Here is a 13,255-nt window from a genome sequence, read left to right as displayed (position 1 = left end):
CAGCAGAGTGTTTTTATTGTGTGATATTTATGACACTCACCTATTATTGTAAGGATTATTGCGATAACACTGTTACTAGTCTATGGGCTCATAACAAATACTTCCATTTGTGTATGAGCCCTTCAATACCCATTTGTATAATTGGATTAAAGGCCTCTTTCATAGGGGCAACCGAATTAGTGGAGCTGCAGCATTGATTAGCCAATTCATAAATCCCGCCTCCACAATGCGATGACTGTGATTGGTTCTTCAACCGTTGCTCAACCAATTACAGTCATCGCATTGGTTCATCCAGTGCAGCATTGATTGGTTCATCCAGCACTAGTCAGCCAATCAGGGCCATCACTTCCTGAAGGAGGGATTTATAAATCCAGCAACCAGGAAGTGATCTTCTGTGAGCAAATGACTGCAGGACACCCAGCGAGGAGCTGGAGGACCCAGACCGAGCCTGCTACACATCTCCCCCCCCCCCCCCCCTTTTTATTTATTTTTATTTTTTAAAGTCCTCGAGTGCAGCTAGGGCTAAAGTCGCTTTGCACGAAAACCGTTTTTGTGCATTGCAACAGGGAAGCATGATCTACAAGCCATCACAAATCATGGCAATATTGAGCATGCTGTGGTATACAGATTTTTATTTTTTCCCCCCTCTTCTAGCACCATAGCATTGGACAAAACATAGCTAAGGTGAAGGAACCTATTGTTAAGCATGGGCTTCACCTGCCTGCATTTTGTAACACTGTCACAGTGCTACAAAATTGTGCGATATTTTTATTTACGTATTATAATGAATGTGGTATAATGAATTTGATGCAGAATTGGTTGCATGTTTTCTTTCATAAGAATTTAGGAAATTTTTGAAATGTTCTGTAAAAATTTGTTCATCTAAACCAGGGATTCCTGAGGACTGGAGTTGGGAAACCTAACAGGTCATGTATTCAGGATTTCCTCAGTATTGCACAGGTGATATAATTAGCGTCTGTGCCTCACACATTGCTACAGGTATTCTTACTAGAGGACCTCCTGACAACATGACCTGTTTGGGGTCCATGCATAACACGTGAATGGAGTCAATGGACTTTCATTCTTCCATTCACATCTGCGAGTGGACACTGCATATGGAGAAGTAAGAGAAAGAGCTGCTGCAATTTGTTTCTCCGTTATCATACGCAGCCCTAGTAAACTCACCCTGAACACATCTGCGACAATGTCATACATGGTCTCTGCTGGCAGAGCATTATGGTCTGCAATGTGTACAATGCTGCAAAAGATTGAGACTTTTTCTCTTTAAATATACAGATTGTTCACATCTTGCGTAGTTCGTAACTCGACGTTCGCAAGTTAGGGACTATCTGTCCTGCACAGTATGTAATGCTATGGCATAACATCATACTGTGCAGGGACCATACAGGCTTCTATCAAGCCTGATAGAAGCCTGTCCGGTCAGATCGCAGGACACTGTGCGGTTGCTAGGCAGCTGGGGGCCTTCTGAAAGGCCCTAGGGCTGCCTATGCAGAGTGCCTATCAAGCCGTGAGCTTGATAGGCAGCCTTGGGGACTTTCAGAAAGACCCCGGCTGGCTAGCAACCGCACAGCTTCCCGCCGCGGACATGGTACGGGCCCCCTACACATCACGTGCCGGCTGTTTCTTACACCAGACACCTAGCAGCAGCAACAGTTCCGACGAGCGGCGCGGCTCATCAGAACTGCTGCCGGCCGGGTGTCTGCTATAAGAATAGCCCGCAACCGATGTTTGTATGGAGCAGGATCCACCCGTAATCCCGCTGCATACAAACATTTGTGTGGAAATACGAACAAATGTACTTGCGAACAGTTGGCAAGTAGGGGAGTATTTGTACATGATACAGAAAAACTAGATTTTGTAAGAACTTACAGTAAAATCTCTCTCCTTGTTCATTGGGGGGACACAGCTCTGTCCTTGGGGTATAGCTTCTGCCACTAGGAGGCCACACTAAGTGTTAACTCCTCCTCCTAGCTATACCCCCTGCACGCAACATGCTAGCTCAGTTTGTATGCAAGCATTAGGAGCAGCCAGTAGGATATGACAATAATAGATAATAAATTACCCTACTCACGAAGTGTAACTCATTCCATCATCGTGTGTGACGGTACTGAGGATGCTTCAACCAAGAGGAGTATACGTTAGTCCTCATACCAGACTGGGTGGGTGCTGTGTCCCCCAATGAACAAAACAAGAAAGAGTTTACGGTAAGTGCTTAGAAAATCTAGTGTTCTTGTCTGTATCATTAGGGGACACGGCTCTGACCTTGGGACGTTCTAGGGCAGTACCCAAGAGGACGGGAAAATATAAGAAGTCGCCTGTGTAAGGAAGCAAATCCGCTCCTTAGCTGCATCTACTGTTAATGGATGCCTACGCATCCAGCATGCTCAGAGACAGAGCATAAAGGGGCCCAAGTAACCGCCCCATGCATCCTCTGGAGAAAAACTCCTAATAAGGATCTTCCGACGAGGCACCCGCCGTCCGAGAACTATGAGCCGTAACTTGGCCTGAGAATATAACTGCCTGGCCCTGTAACCTTGTACTGTCGCGAAGAGCCCGTGCAATGAGTCCCCTCAGATTTGCCGAGATTGCCAGCGCGACTGAAGAATGCTACCTGAGAGAGTTCCCCTTGCGTAGTCAGACCGAGTCTACTTGCCACTGAAGCATTAATCGGAACGAGCCACTAACGAGAAAGGTGCCCACTGGATACTTCATTGAAGTGGATCCTGATACCAGCGGCAGCAGTGGAATATACGACAGGTCGATAACGACTGTCCCCTGATGACAGCCTTCGGTACAACGTCAGCATCCAAAACCACCACGCTGTGGAGCTATCCGCGTCGATACTTCAGGGAGTTGCATGCCTTCCACCCTTCAACCTAGTCGTACATCAGCTTCCATATAACGCCAGGTTGTCAATATCAGCTTTCCAGTCCCACTGCGAGGATGGAAGCAGGGAGAATCCGGACACCAATGAGGAAGAAACTCTTTGTGATCCATAACCGCTTTTAGTCGAGGACCCGTGTTGCTCATCGCTGAAAGAACTTGCAACAAAAGGCTCCTGGTTACCTTAAAGGAGTCATCCTTGCAGCTGACCACCACCAAAATGTGGGGGACCCAAGGTCTGAACTCTAGTCCCAGGCCGCATAGCTGAAGCACAGCCTGGCTTTAATGCTGCGTACCCGTACGGCCCCATCCATGCCGTCGACTACTTGGTTAGCTGTAGAGCGAAAAGGATCCTTCAACCGCATAATACTGTGTCAATGCCCACAGCATGCACCCTTTGCATGGAGTCTTGGGTTTCCGACGAAGTCTAGCCTTGCATGAGGACTGATGGATTAGTTAACTAGGGTTGGCCCTGTACCAACCTATTGGTGTAATCGCATGAACCACTAGCACAAAAAATTGGCGGCACGGCAAGGGCCCACTGGTACGGTAATCTTGCTGGTCCCTTTTGAGGTAACTTCACAGAGGCAGAACGTAGAAGATCACGTGTCATTATCGCTACGTCACTATACTCACCCGCCCCACTCAATCAGGAGTCGTGTCGCCTTGTTTCTCGCATCAGATGCCTTTCGCTTCCTTTCTGTTTTCAACAGGTGGGTATTGTCATCTACCTCTCGAACATCCATGAATGATTTTGAGCATTACGATCTCATATAAAATGCTTGACATCAATGCGTTACTATGGTAACCATATTAGTGGCCATCTTGATACATGGTAATTCAGTTTGGCATTTCCTCTGATCATTGGTTAGTACTGGGACACACCTACTGGGGGCAGTACTATGGGACCCTTATTTAAGTAGCATAGGTGTGATCATTCAGTTATGCTGTCAGTCCACCATCAGGGCTGACATGCCACCATTGTTTTGTTTTGTATACATCTTAATCTCTATCTCTGTAACAAGCAGGGCCTGATTCAGAACCTCTTGGGCTTGGCGTAGATAGTATTATGCCACTCTAACTTGAGAGACAGTATGATATCACCCCTATTTATTGGGTGAACTTGTCTGTATCAGACAGGGACCCTACTCTATTGGGGTAATCTGATCAACCAGACTTCCCCTTAAGCTGTATTCATATAGCCTAAACGGACCACATATTAATTTATCTACAGGCGCATTTTATCTAGCTTGTGATAATATACCTTCTTAGATCTCCACTATCTCCATCTGGGCCAAAGATTGTTAGCCACCCTCCAGCACAATAAACCTGGAGTGTATCTTGGCCCCTGATGAGCCCATTTGTTGGGCGAAACGCATTGGGCATTAATAGGGCATGCATTAGTATACATTACTGTCACTTGTGTAACGCATTACGATAGGTGCACACAATCCTGGTTGACTAAAACCCATTGTTATATGTAACTGATAGTCACGAATGTGGTTTCCTTATGGGCGACAACTCTGTACATTTTTTATATATATATATAAAATAAATAAAAAGTTCCTAGGGTTACTAATCTGGATACATAACCAGATAGTACGTATAACTTTTCCCCTTCAGGAGTACTAATTATCTGTTACCCCTCCTGAACTATATGTTTGTCTGTTTGTTTATTCATAGGTTTTAAATAGATTCTAATAAAAGTTAAATTTTAGGATTACTAGTCTGTAGGTCCAATCTTAAGCTTGTATCCCTTTTGAGGTAACCTCAGTAGTAGAAAGGGACGACGTACAAGGATTGCCAACAGTACAAGTATAGAATGTATCACGGTCTCCCTCAAGCATAATGCAGGCAGAACGCAGGAGGATTACAGCGTGTTCCTGGATCCATTCAACTTGACTCCATTGGACGTGTTAACTTCCTTATGCGATCCATGGCGAATGCTCAAGTAGCTAGATTAGAGACTAATCTGACTTAAGAGTTCTCCTTATGGGCCACATCTGCCGATCCAACATATAGGGGAAAAGTGGGCGGCCCCACTCGAGCCTCGAGCGGCATACAGGCAGCTGCGGGTGGCACACAAGAAGCCGCTGGCGGCCAGACCGCAGCATCAGGATCCGCGGCAGTCGGAATCGCAGGCGGCCCCAGGGGCAAACACAAGTCGCGGGCGGCAAGCTACAAGCTCTCGGCGGCACCACAGGGCACAGCGCCGTATACTGCAGCGAGAGGGCGGTTATACAAAGGTCGCCACGGGCCGTCCACACAAGCCGCAGGCAGCACAGAGGCCGCGGGTGGCATGCGCTGGCCCCTAGGCACGGGCGAAGCAACAAAACAAGCCCCATTACCTCAGTTACCGTCCACACAGCGACAGACTAACAAAATAAAACCGCATAATTACCTCTGAACCAACGTAGGGTGGCTTCCTGGCTTCAGCAGAGCTTCTGCCTTGGAAGGGAGGGGATGCCGGACCATGAGAAAGGGGGGCTCTATGGCCTGCATGTGCCTCCTTGTCTTCTGAGGAGACCGGGCAGACAACAGAGGGTTGTTTCTCCTCTGTTCGCCCTCCTCGGTGGGTTAACAGGGAGAGTCCTGTCTTCCCCTTATTCACTGGTTTGGAGAAAAAAATAAGATGAAAAAATAGTCTCTGTAGGAGAGACAGTCCTGCCTCCTAGACACTAAGCTAAAAACTTAGCTAGCATGTTGCTTGCAGGGTTGGTATAGCTTGTGGGAGGAGTTAACACTTATGCTTAGTGCCGCCTCCTCGTGGCAGAAACTATACCCCAAGGTCAGAGCTGTGTCCCCCAATGATACAGACGAGAAATAAAAGGTTTGCAGGAAAACCTGCAAATGAATCATTTCCTGATATCACACTCCTTTTCAGTAGGATTTTAGTTGTTTTCTTTGTTGGTGCATTGGGACACACAGGAACAATGGATCCAGGCTGCTGCCATGAACAATAAAACTGTTCAGTCCTCCTATGCCAGTGAGCTAATAATGCTTTTTAACTTGGAAGTACTTTTTATTTGACTATGTGCTCCTCAGCGATGTAGTCACAGGTGGAAGTGGTCTATAAACCAACAGACCAAAGATCACTGTTGTTCACACTTCACTCAGTGCAATTTCCTGGTATACAAAGATAAAGAAACATACAGCTAACCTGGAGATCAGGGGGTCAATTTTTTTGTATTGGGGTCTTTCACATGGGCAATTTTTCTGCACGAATTTTGTGCATTGTGAGACACACAACATTCAGATGGAAATAGGCCCATTGTAAATAATGGATTCTATTTATAGGGCCAATTTTTCTCCTGCAGTGATGCAGAACGATTGCCGTTTGTGGTATTTGGGTGTCCTCGACCACTTGCCAAAAAAAAAAAACGCATCGCACTTGCATGCAGATGTGAATTCTTTTTCCTATTGAAATAGCATGCGATGCATTGCATTTTTCCTCACAAAACTCATCAAACTCGCATGTTTAAGAGTGCAATATCAATCTGAGTTTCTCGGGGTGGATATTGCACTTGTACATGTGAGAATCCAGCTTTATATTCACAAAGCTAACCTACAACCCAGCATGTAAAATGAAAAAAAACAAAACACCATTGTTCCACTTAAAAATAACCATCCAACTTGAATTTTGCCTGTAAGCTTCATCTGGGGCTTAGCAATCATCTACAGGGTCTTGATCATGCAACCAATTACAATTAATAAAACCATAAACCCCTACTGTTCCCCAATAGTGAGATTATATTGGGTATGGGCAGGCCTCTTATTCCATCTCCCAGTGTTGCGGTCTTCTCCTGGCACCGGCCACAAATCTAGGCCCCGGCTTCAGGCTTACCCACACCATCCACCATCTGCGTCTTCCCCACACTGCCCGATCCTTCAGATGCTGGGGCAGGCCACTTCTATAGCCTACCTGCAATGCCAGGTCTGGGGCCTTCCTATTCACTCTTGGTCTCCTCAGCTGCCTTCCTGACACCCCTGCTTAAGCTGGGTCTAGACATCTAACACAAGCAATGACAGTACCTTGCTCCAGGGCCAAATATAGCCCAAGGCTTTCAGGCCAATGGGAGGCTACTTCATTTCTATATCCTGGCCCTTTCCTCCAATAGAGTGTTCCTTGTTCCTCCTCTCACTTCTTCATCACTAGTTTCGGCCCTGCTCCAGGACCATCATTCGTTCTTTTCGCTTAGGCCTGTTCTGGCTTAGGGAGTCGATACCTTTTCTCCTTTCTGGCAAGTGCTCCTCCAGCATGTCCGATCCCAGAGAAGATAGCTTGCGCCAAGCATGGCCAACACTTCAGGTCCCTCTGCCAGGGCGAGTTACCAAGAGAAAAATCATTGCAGTATACCATGCAAGCGTCCTTAAAAGTCCTCTCGCATTCCTCAAGGCTCTGGCCACTTGCATCTTGTATTGCTCTTCGTCCTAAGATGACTTGCTCTCCTCAGGTGAACTGTCCGACTCAGAGTTAGATCCAGGCCAATCCGCTACGAACAAGGATAGTCTTATCCTGACCATCTGGTACATCTTACAAATCAAGGACATGGAAGCAGCAGCTACACAAGATTTTCTTTAGAGGAGTCAGACGCTCCCTCCATGCTTTCAGCAACCATCTCGAGTTCAACAGCAGGGAATGGTATCAATAGCCTTCATTTGGGGACACAGTGCTCACTTATTGTGGGTTTATGGACCCTGTTCGGGGTTTCCTTTTCAAGTACTGTCCTGACATCTGTTTGGGTCATTTATTTTGTCATCATTGCATCTACTACTGCTGGGACACAAACTGATTAGCTCTTCCGATGCAGACTATGCCTGCCTACAGGCACTTCAACTATCTTTTTGTTCTTAGTGTCCGCCTCCCAGTGACAATAGCCTAGTCTCATGGTTCCTGTGTCCCCCAATAGAAGCTTTTACGGTAAGTAGAAAAACACAACTTTTTTTTTCTAAGTAAAGAAAAGCAATCCACAGCGATCTGTTTATTTAGGTAAAAGTCGTCACTGCCATAATAAAGCCTTCTCATTTAAGTAGTGCATTAACAAGTTTACATAAAAGATACACAATGTATCATTGAACAGTGATATTCATTGGTCCCTTAAAACAAAAGCTGCTCTTCAAAGCACACTAAAAAGGACAGGCACTTTAGTTCCTAGCTCACATTTCCTTCCACTTTCCATAGCAATCTGTACAGACAGTCTATAATCCCAGACTTGCGTTGGTATACATGTTGACACCTGCTCCAAAACCACTAAAACAAGGCACACTGCACATTATATAGTGATGTGTACCAAGACACAAGAAAACCGCACGGAGCTTTAAATGTTAAAGGGGTGCAGTCTTGTAAGTGTTATGGAAAATTTAGCTTTTTTTGGATACCATCAAGCAGGCCTATATACAATACATATGAAAGCAAAATGGTATAATGGAGCTCAGGTTCTAACCTACAATTAAATAGAGAAAAAAAAACTTGGGTTATGAAACATTTTTTTTTTGTTTTATACTAAAACTAACAAGTTATTTTTTTGTGCATAAAAGTGTGAAATCCCAGTCTGAAAATTGAGAACAACAAGTAGGAGAAACTGTACCAAAATGATACTTCAAATAAATAGTTCATCATTTTGATGAATATATACAGGTTCGTGGTATCCCAGCACTTCAGTTGTCCAGCAAAGGCATATCACTGTCCAGGGGTGTGGGGGCAAGTTCACATAGATAAAACAGGGTAGCTTCGTTGGCCTCTGCCTCCGTCAGCGGCTCCAGGCGCACCAGTTTACTCTGTGTTGGCTGAGAGTCCAGGCTAGATTCTAGAAGATTGTCCGCTTCATTGGTTTTGCTAGTTTGGGTCTCCGATATGAGGTTGCCAGGATCACCGTCCAGAAACGCCATCAGTGGATAGGTTGTGTACTGCACCAGTTGTTGGTCTGCAAACACAAATGCTACAGATTAGGTCAACCAGTTTTTGGAAAGGAAAAAAACAACAAAAAAAAAACAAAACAAAAACAGAAATTGATGAGAATGACGTGTAAGGGTAGCCTGTCCATGGGGCGTGATTTCGCTGGTGGTAAACCGCCGGCGAATCACGTCCTCTGAAGCTTTCCATAGCACTGCTATGGAAAGCGCCGCCACACTGTCCACGAGCGGAGAATCACTGCGATTCTCCAATAACTGCGATTCTCCACTCGCGCCATGCCATTCACAGCATGCTGTGAATTGCCCCGATTCTCTGCTGTCAGCTGATTATCTCTGATTATCAGAGATTGGCACTATCAGAGATCCGCCGCGGGATACTACAACGCCCGTGGACAGGGGGCCTAAATGGTTGGTATGAGCCTATTAAGGTATAATCAGGTATGTCAGCAGCAGCTAAATGCACACCAAATGGTGCAGGATTGCCATGGAGGTCACCCTTTGCATTGTATATCAATTCTAGTAGAGCAGATTTGCATAGCATTTGATAGAATGCTAGAATTGTGTAGATTTCACTGTGGAATCCTCACCCAAATCCAGCACAAGATTCAGCCCTGTGAACGAGGCCTCGTGCCTCTCACACACAGTGTGGTATTCTTCGACTCAGGTATAAAAGCGTTGGCCGTTTACCTTTAGGTGTTATTTTTCTTAATTCACACATCTTTCACTTTTTTGCCCTATAGTGAAGCCTATACAAAACACCAGAAACAGTTGCTACTAAAACAATTTTTGGCTACTAAAACCGCATGGAAAGAAAAAAACTTTGGTAGAAGCACCTTTGGTGTGTATTCAATTTTTGACATTTTCACAAAAATTACTGAAAAAAAAAAATTGTAAATGAACTCTTACAGGTCAATATGCAGTAAAAGTCAGCTTCATTTAGGCAATACTGAGAATTTTAGGCTGTTTATGTTCCACACAGGCTGTTTGCTTCCCTGCTTTTTTGTGTAGGCACCAGTCTGTCTCCAGCAGACTGGAGACAGTAAAAACATTTCTACATGCACTGGGCCTCCTACAAAGACTGCCCACAGCAACCAGCCAGGATACCATTTTACAAATGGAACCTGATTGCTGTGCTTTGTGCGCTCATTTCCATTTTACTTTTATATTAACCCCTTAAGGATTCCCCCCGTAATTTTCATTTTCTAGTCTGCCTTTTTTTTTTAAAAAAAAAATCATAACTTTCATGTATCCATCAACATCGCTGTATGAAGGCTTGTTTTTTGCGGGACGAGTTGTTTTTTTCAATGGTACTATATAATGTATTCAAAACGTTTCAAAAATTCTTAGTGGAGTGAAATATTAAAGAAAAAAAAAACATGACCTGATTCTAACTATATTCTATGGGACAGTACGATTACTATAATACCAAATTTATATCGTTTTTTTTTTGTTTCAAATAACTTTTATTAAAGAAGCATATCAAGATAAGTATATATTTTCTTAACAGCAAAATATCCCCTCGCAGGGGGCATAAGGTATTAAATTGTATACATTTTAATAACAGGAAGCTTATACATGTAGCTTAAAGGGGTTGTCCCGCGGCAGCAAGTGGGGGTATACACTTCTGTATGGCCATATTAATGCACTTTGTAATATACATCGTGCATTAAATATGAGCCATACAGAAGTTATACACTTATCCACTCCGGTGTTGGCGTCCCCGTCTCCATGGCAACGACCGAAGCCTTCTTCTCCCTCAATTAGACGCGCTTGCGCAGTCTGCTCTTCTGTTCTGTTGAATGGGGCCGCTCCAGCGTGCTCGCGCCGCATGCGCAGAAGACCTGTGCGGCACCATTCAACAGAACAGAAGAGCAGACTGCGCAAGCGCGTCTAATCGAGGGAGAAGAAGGCTTCGGTCGGCGCCATGGAGACAGGGACGCCGGCACCGGAGGGGGTAAGTGTATAACTTCTGTATGGCTCATATTTAATGCACGATGTATATTACAAAGTGCATTAATATGGCCATACAGAAGTGCTTAACCCCACTTGCTTTTGCAGGACAACCCCTTTATATATACTAATTCTCTTGTAATCACCTTCTTTATTCATTTCTGTTTTGCTTATCTTATCTAGTGATTTAGGTGTTTAAGTTTTATTGTTCCAAATGTTTAAGTTAAAAATAATAAACAATGGTCACATGTGGTCGTCTCTCTCTTTTTTATTCCCTCTCATGTATTACTCGGCTTACTCCACTTTGCGGAATGCCACTATGAGTAGGATATTTGGTTACTTTTAGATCGACTGGAGGACATGTCTGAATTCCGGGATATCTATCATCTCTATCCAGGGTCCCCAAACCTGCCCGAAATGCTCTAGTGAGTCTGAACTTATGGCATGTAAGTTTCCATCTAGATGCAATATGAATTTTTGCTGCCATGCAGATGACTTGTATCAGTTTATGTGCGCGGTAGCTGAATCCTGTTTGGCGGTCTCCCAGGAGGAACACTGTGGGAGATTTTTAGAGGTCGCCAATAAACAGTCTATGTAGAAGTCTGTGTACCTGTTCCCATAGTCTGGCGACTATCGGACAAGTCCACCAGATGTGCAGAAGAAGGCTCACAGGTGCACACCACCTGAAGCATAGGGGCAAGGTAGATGGGTAGGTTTTATGTAATCTTGCTGGTACCAAGTGAGTGCGATGTAGAATTTTTAGGGAGGTCTCTATCAGAGTCATTTGATGGCTACCTTTGGATATTGCTTCACAACAATGTCTCCATCTTTCTATAGACGTATTGATATTAAAATCTCTCTACCATATAGGGTAGTTTGCTTTCTCCTGTCGGGTTGTTCAGAATACTATAGATCAGAGATAAAGAGCCTTTTTTCATAGGGTCTCTTTGACATAATCTCTCGAACATGGTTGTATCCGGGAGAACCCGAGGTAGTTCGAGTGAGCCTAGAAAATGGAACACTTGGTTGACTCGGTAATTCTCAGATGGGGGTGGGTTAAACTTGGTTTGAAATTGGCTCATGGTCATCAGGCTTGAGTTCTCTATCATGTGGTGAAGGTTAGTGATTTCATTGATTTTCCACCACTGAAAATGAACAAGGTCCATGCTCGGGGGAAATCTCTCGTTTGGTATTAGGGGTAGTAGTCTAGAGGGTTTTGTTGAAAGTTTGTATTAATATTTGGTATTTCTCCAGGTGCGTAGTGAATAGTATGAGAAGGGACTCATGCCTTGAAGGTTCTTGATCATAGGGCCGTCAGACCAGATCAGTTCTGAAAATGTATGTGGGGCTATTCTTGAGGCTTCCAAACCTACCCATAGAGGTGCACTCGTTCCCCCCCAAGGTCTCGATCCATTGAGCTATTCTCGCCGCTGTATAGTACTTCCTCAGATTGGGGACCGAGAGACCTCCTTGTTTTTTGTGGTAATGCATAACATTGTTTCTTATTCTAATGTGTTTATTAGCCCATATGAACTTAAAGACAAGCTTTTGTAGGTTGTTCAGTGCTTCACTTGGGATTGGGATGGGCAGTGTTCGGAAGACAGAGCATTCGTGGGAGAAGGTTCATTTTCACGCGTGTACCCTGTCCACCCAGGACAGCAGTGGGTTATCCCACTTCTGCAGCTCAGCGGAGAGTTTTCTTATCAGGGGTGGATAGTTCCACTTATATAAGGTAGATAGTGAGGTGGTTAAATTAACCCCTAGGTATGGGATGTAGTGTGCCTGGTGTTGAAAGCCAAAGTTCAAGTCTACCAGTTTTGATATGGAAGATGGGGTGTTTACGTAGGCTATGTCTATATAGTTTTTTTTGCTGTACTACTTTTTTTTCACCAAAGATATTTAATTTTTTTTTAAATATAGTTTTCTGCCGCCATCTTCTGACATCCATAACTCTACTTTTCTGTGGACATAGTTGTGTAAGGGCTCATTTTTTTGCGGGACGTCCTGTAGTCTCTCTATGGTTACCATACGACTGAATAGATACAACTTTTTGATCACTTTTTATTACATTTTTTCTGGGAGACGAGGTGACTAAAAAAGCACAATTCTGTAGTTTAGTTTTTTCTCTGATGGCGTTCACCGTGCTGTGTAAATAATGCATTACCAAATATTTTAGTATTTAGATTCTTTTATTATATATATGGCAAAAGTTTTTTTAACTTTTACTTTTTTTTTTTTTTAAATCATTATTAGTAAAACTATTTTAAGCTTAAAATTTTAAACTTTTTCTTTTAGTCCTTATAGGGAAAAAGTAAGTGTGATGCTTGATTGCTCCCGCAGTATGATGTAATGATAGCATAACAAGATAGGCATTCTGAAATGGCAGCCCTGGGGCCTTTCAGAATGTGCCCTGGGGCCTTTCAGAATGTTCCCTGGCTGCCATGACAACCACACAGAAAACGCACAATTTCATTGTAGGGGGCCATAC

At 44.1% G+C, this 13,255-nt stretch overlaps 1 protein-coding gene across 2 annotated transcripts in view; it reads right to left on the bottom strand.

The window, feature by feature from the left end:
- Positions 1 to 7,871: 7,871 nt before the first annotated feature.
- Positions 7,872 to 13,255, bottom strand: part of HSF2 (heat shock transcription factor 2) — a 43,749-nt gene continuing 38,365 nt past the window's right edge. For both annotated transcript variants that reach the window (XM_066606442.1, XM_066606451.1), the window contains one exon: positions 7,872 to 8,828. In XM_066606442.1, the coding sequence (XP_066462539.1) occupies positions 8,563 to 8,828 (266 nt within the window). In that variant the 3' untranslated portion in view covers positions 7,872 to 8,562. The remainder of the gene's footprint in view (positions 8,829 to 13,255) is intronic.

Source organism: Eleutherodactylus coqui, chromosome 1 (assembly GCF_035609145.1).
Source record: "Eleutherodactylus coqui strain aEleCoq1 chromosome 1, aEleCoq1.hap1, whole genome shotgun sequence".
In the NCBI taxonomy this organism is placed as follows: domain Eukaryota; kingdom Metazoa; phylum Chordata; class Amphibia; order Anura; family Eleutherodactylidae; genus Eleutherodactylus; species Eleutherodactylus coqui.
Note: the sequence above shows the minus strand (reverse complement) of the source record. Positions and strands in the feature narration are given on the sequence as shown.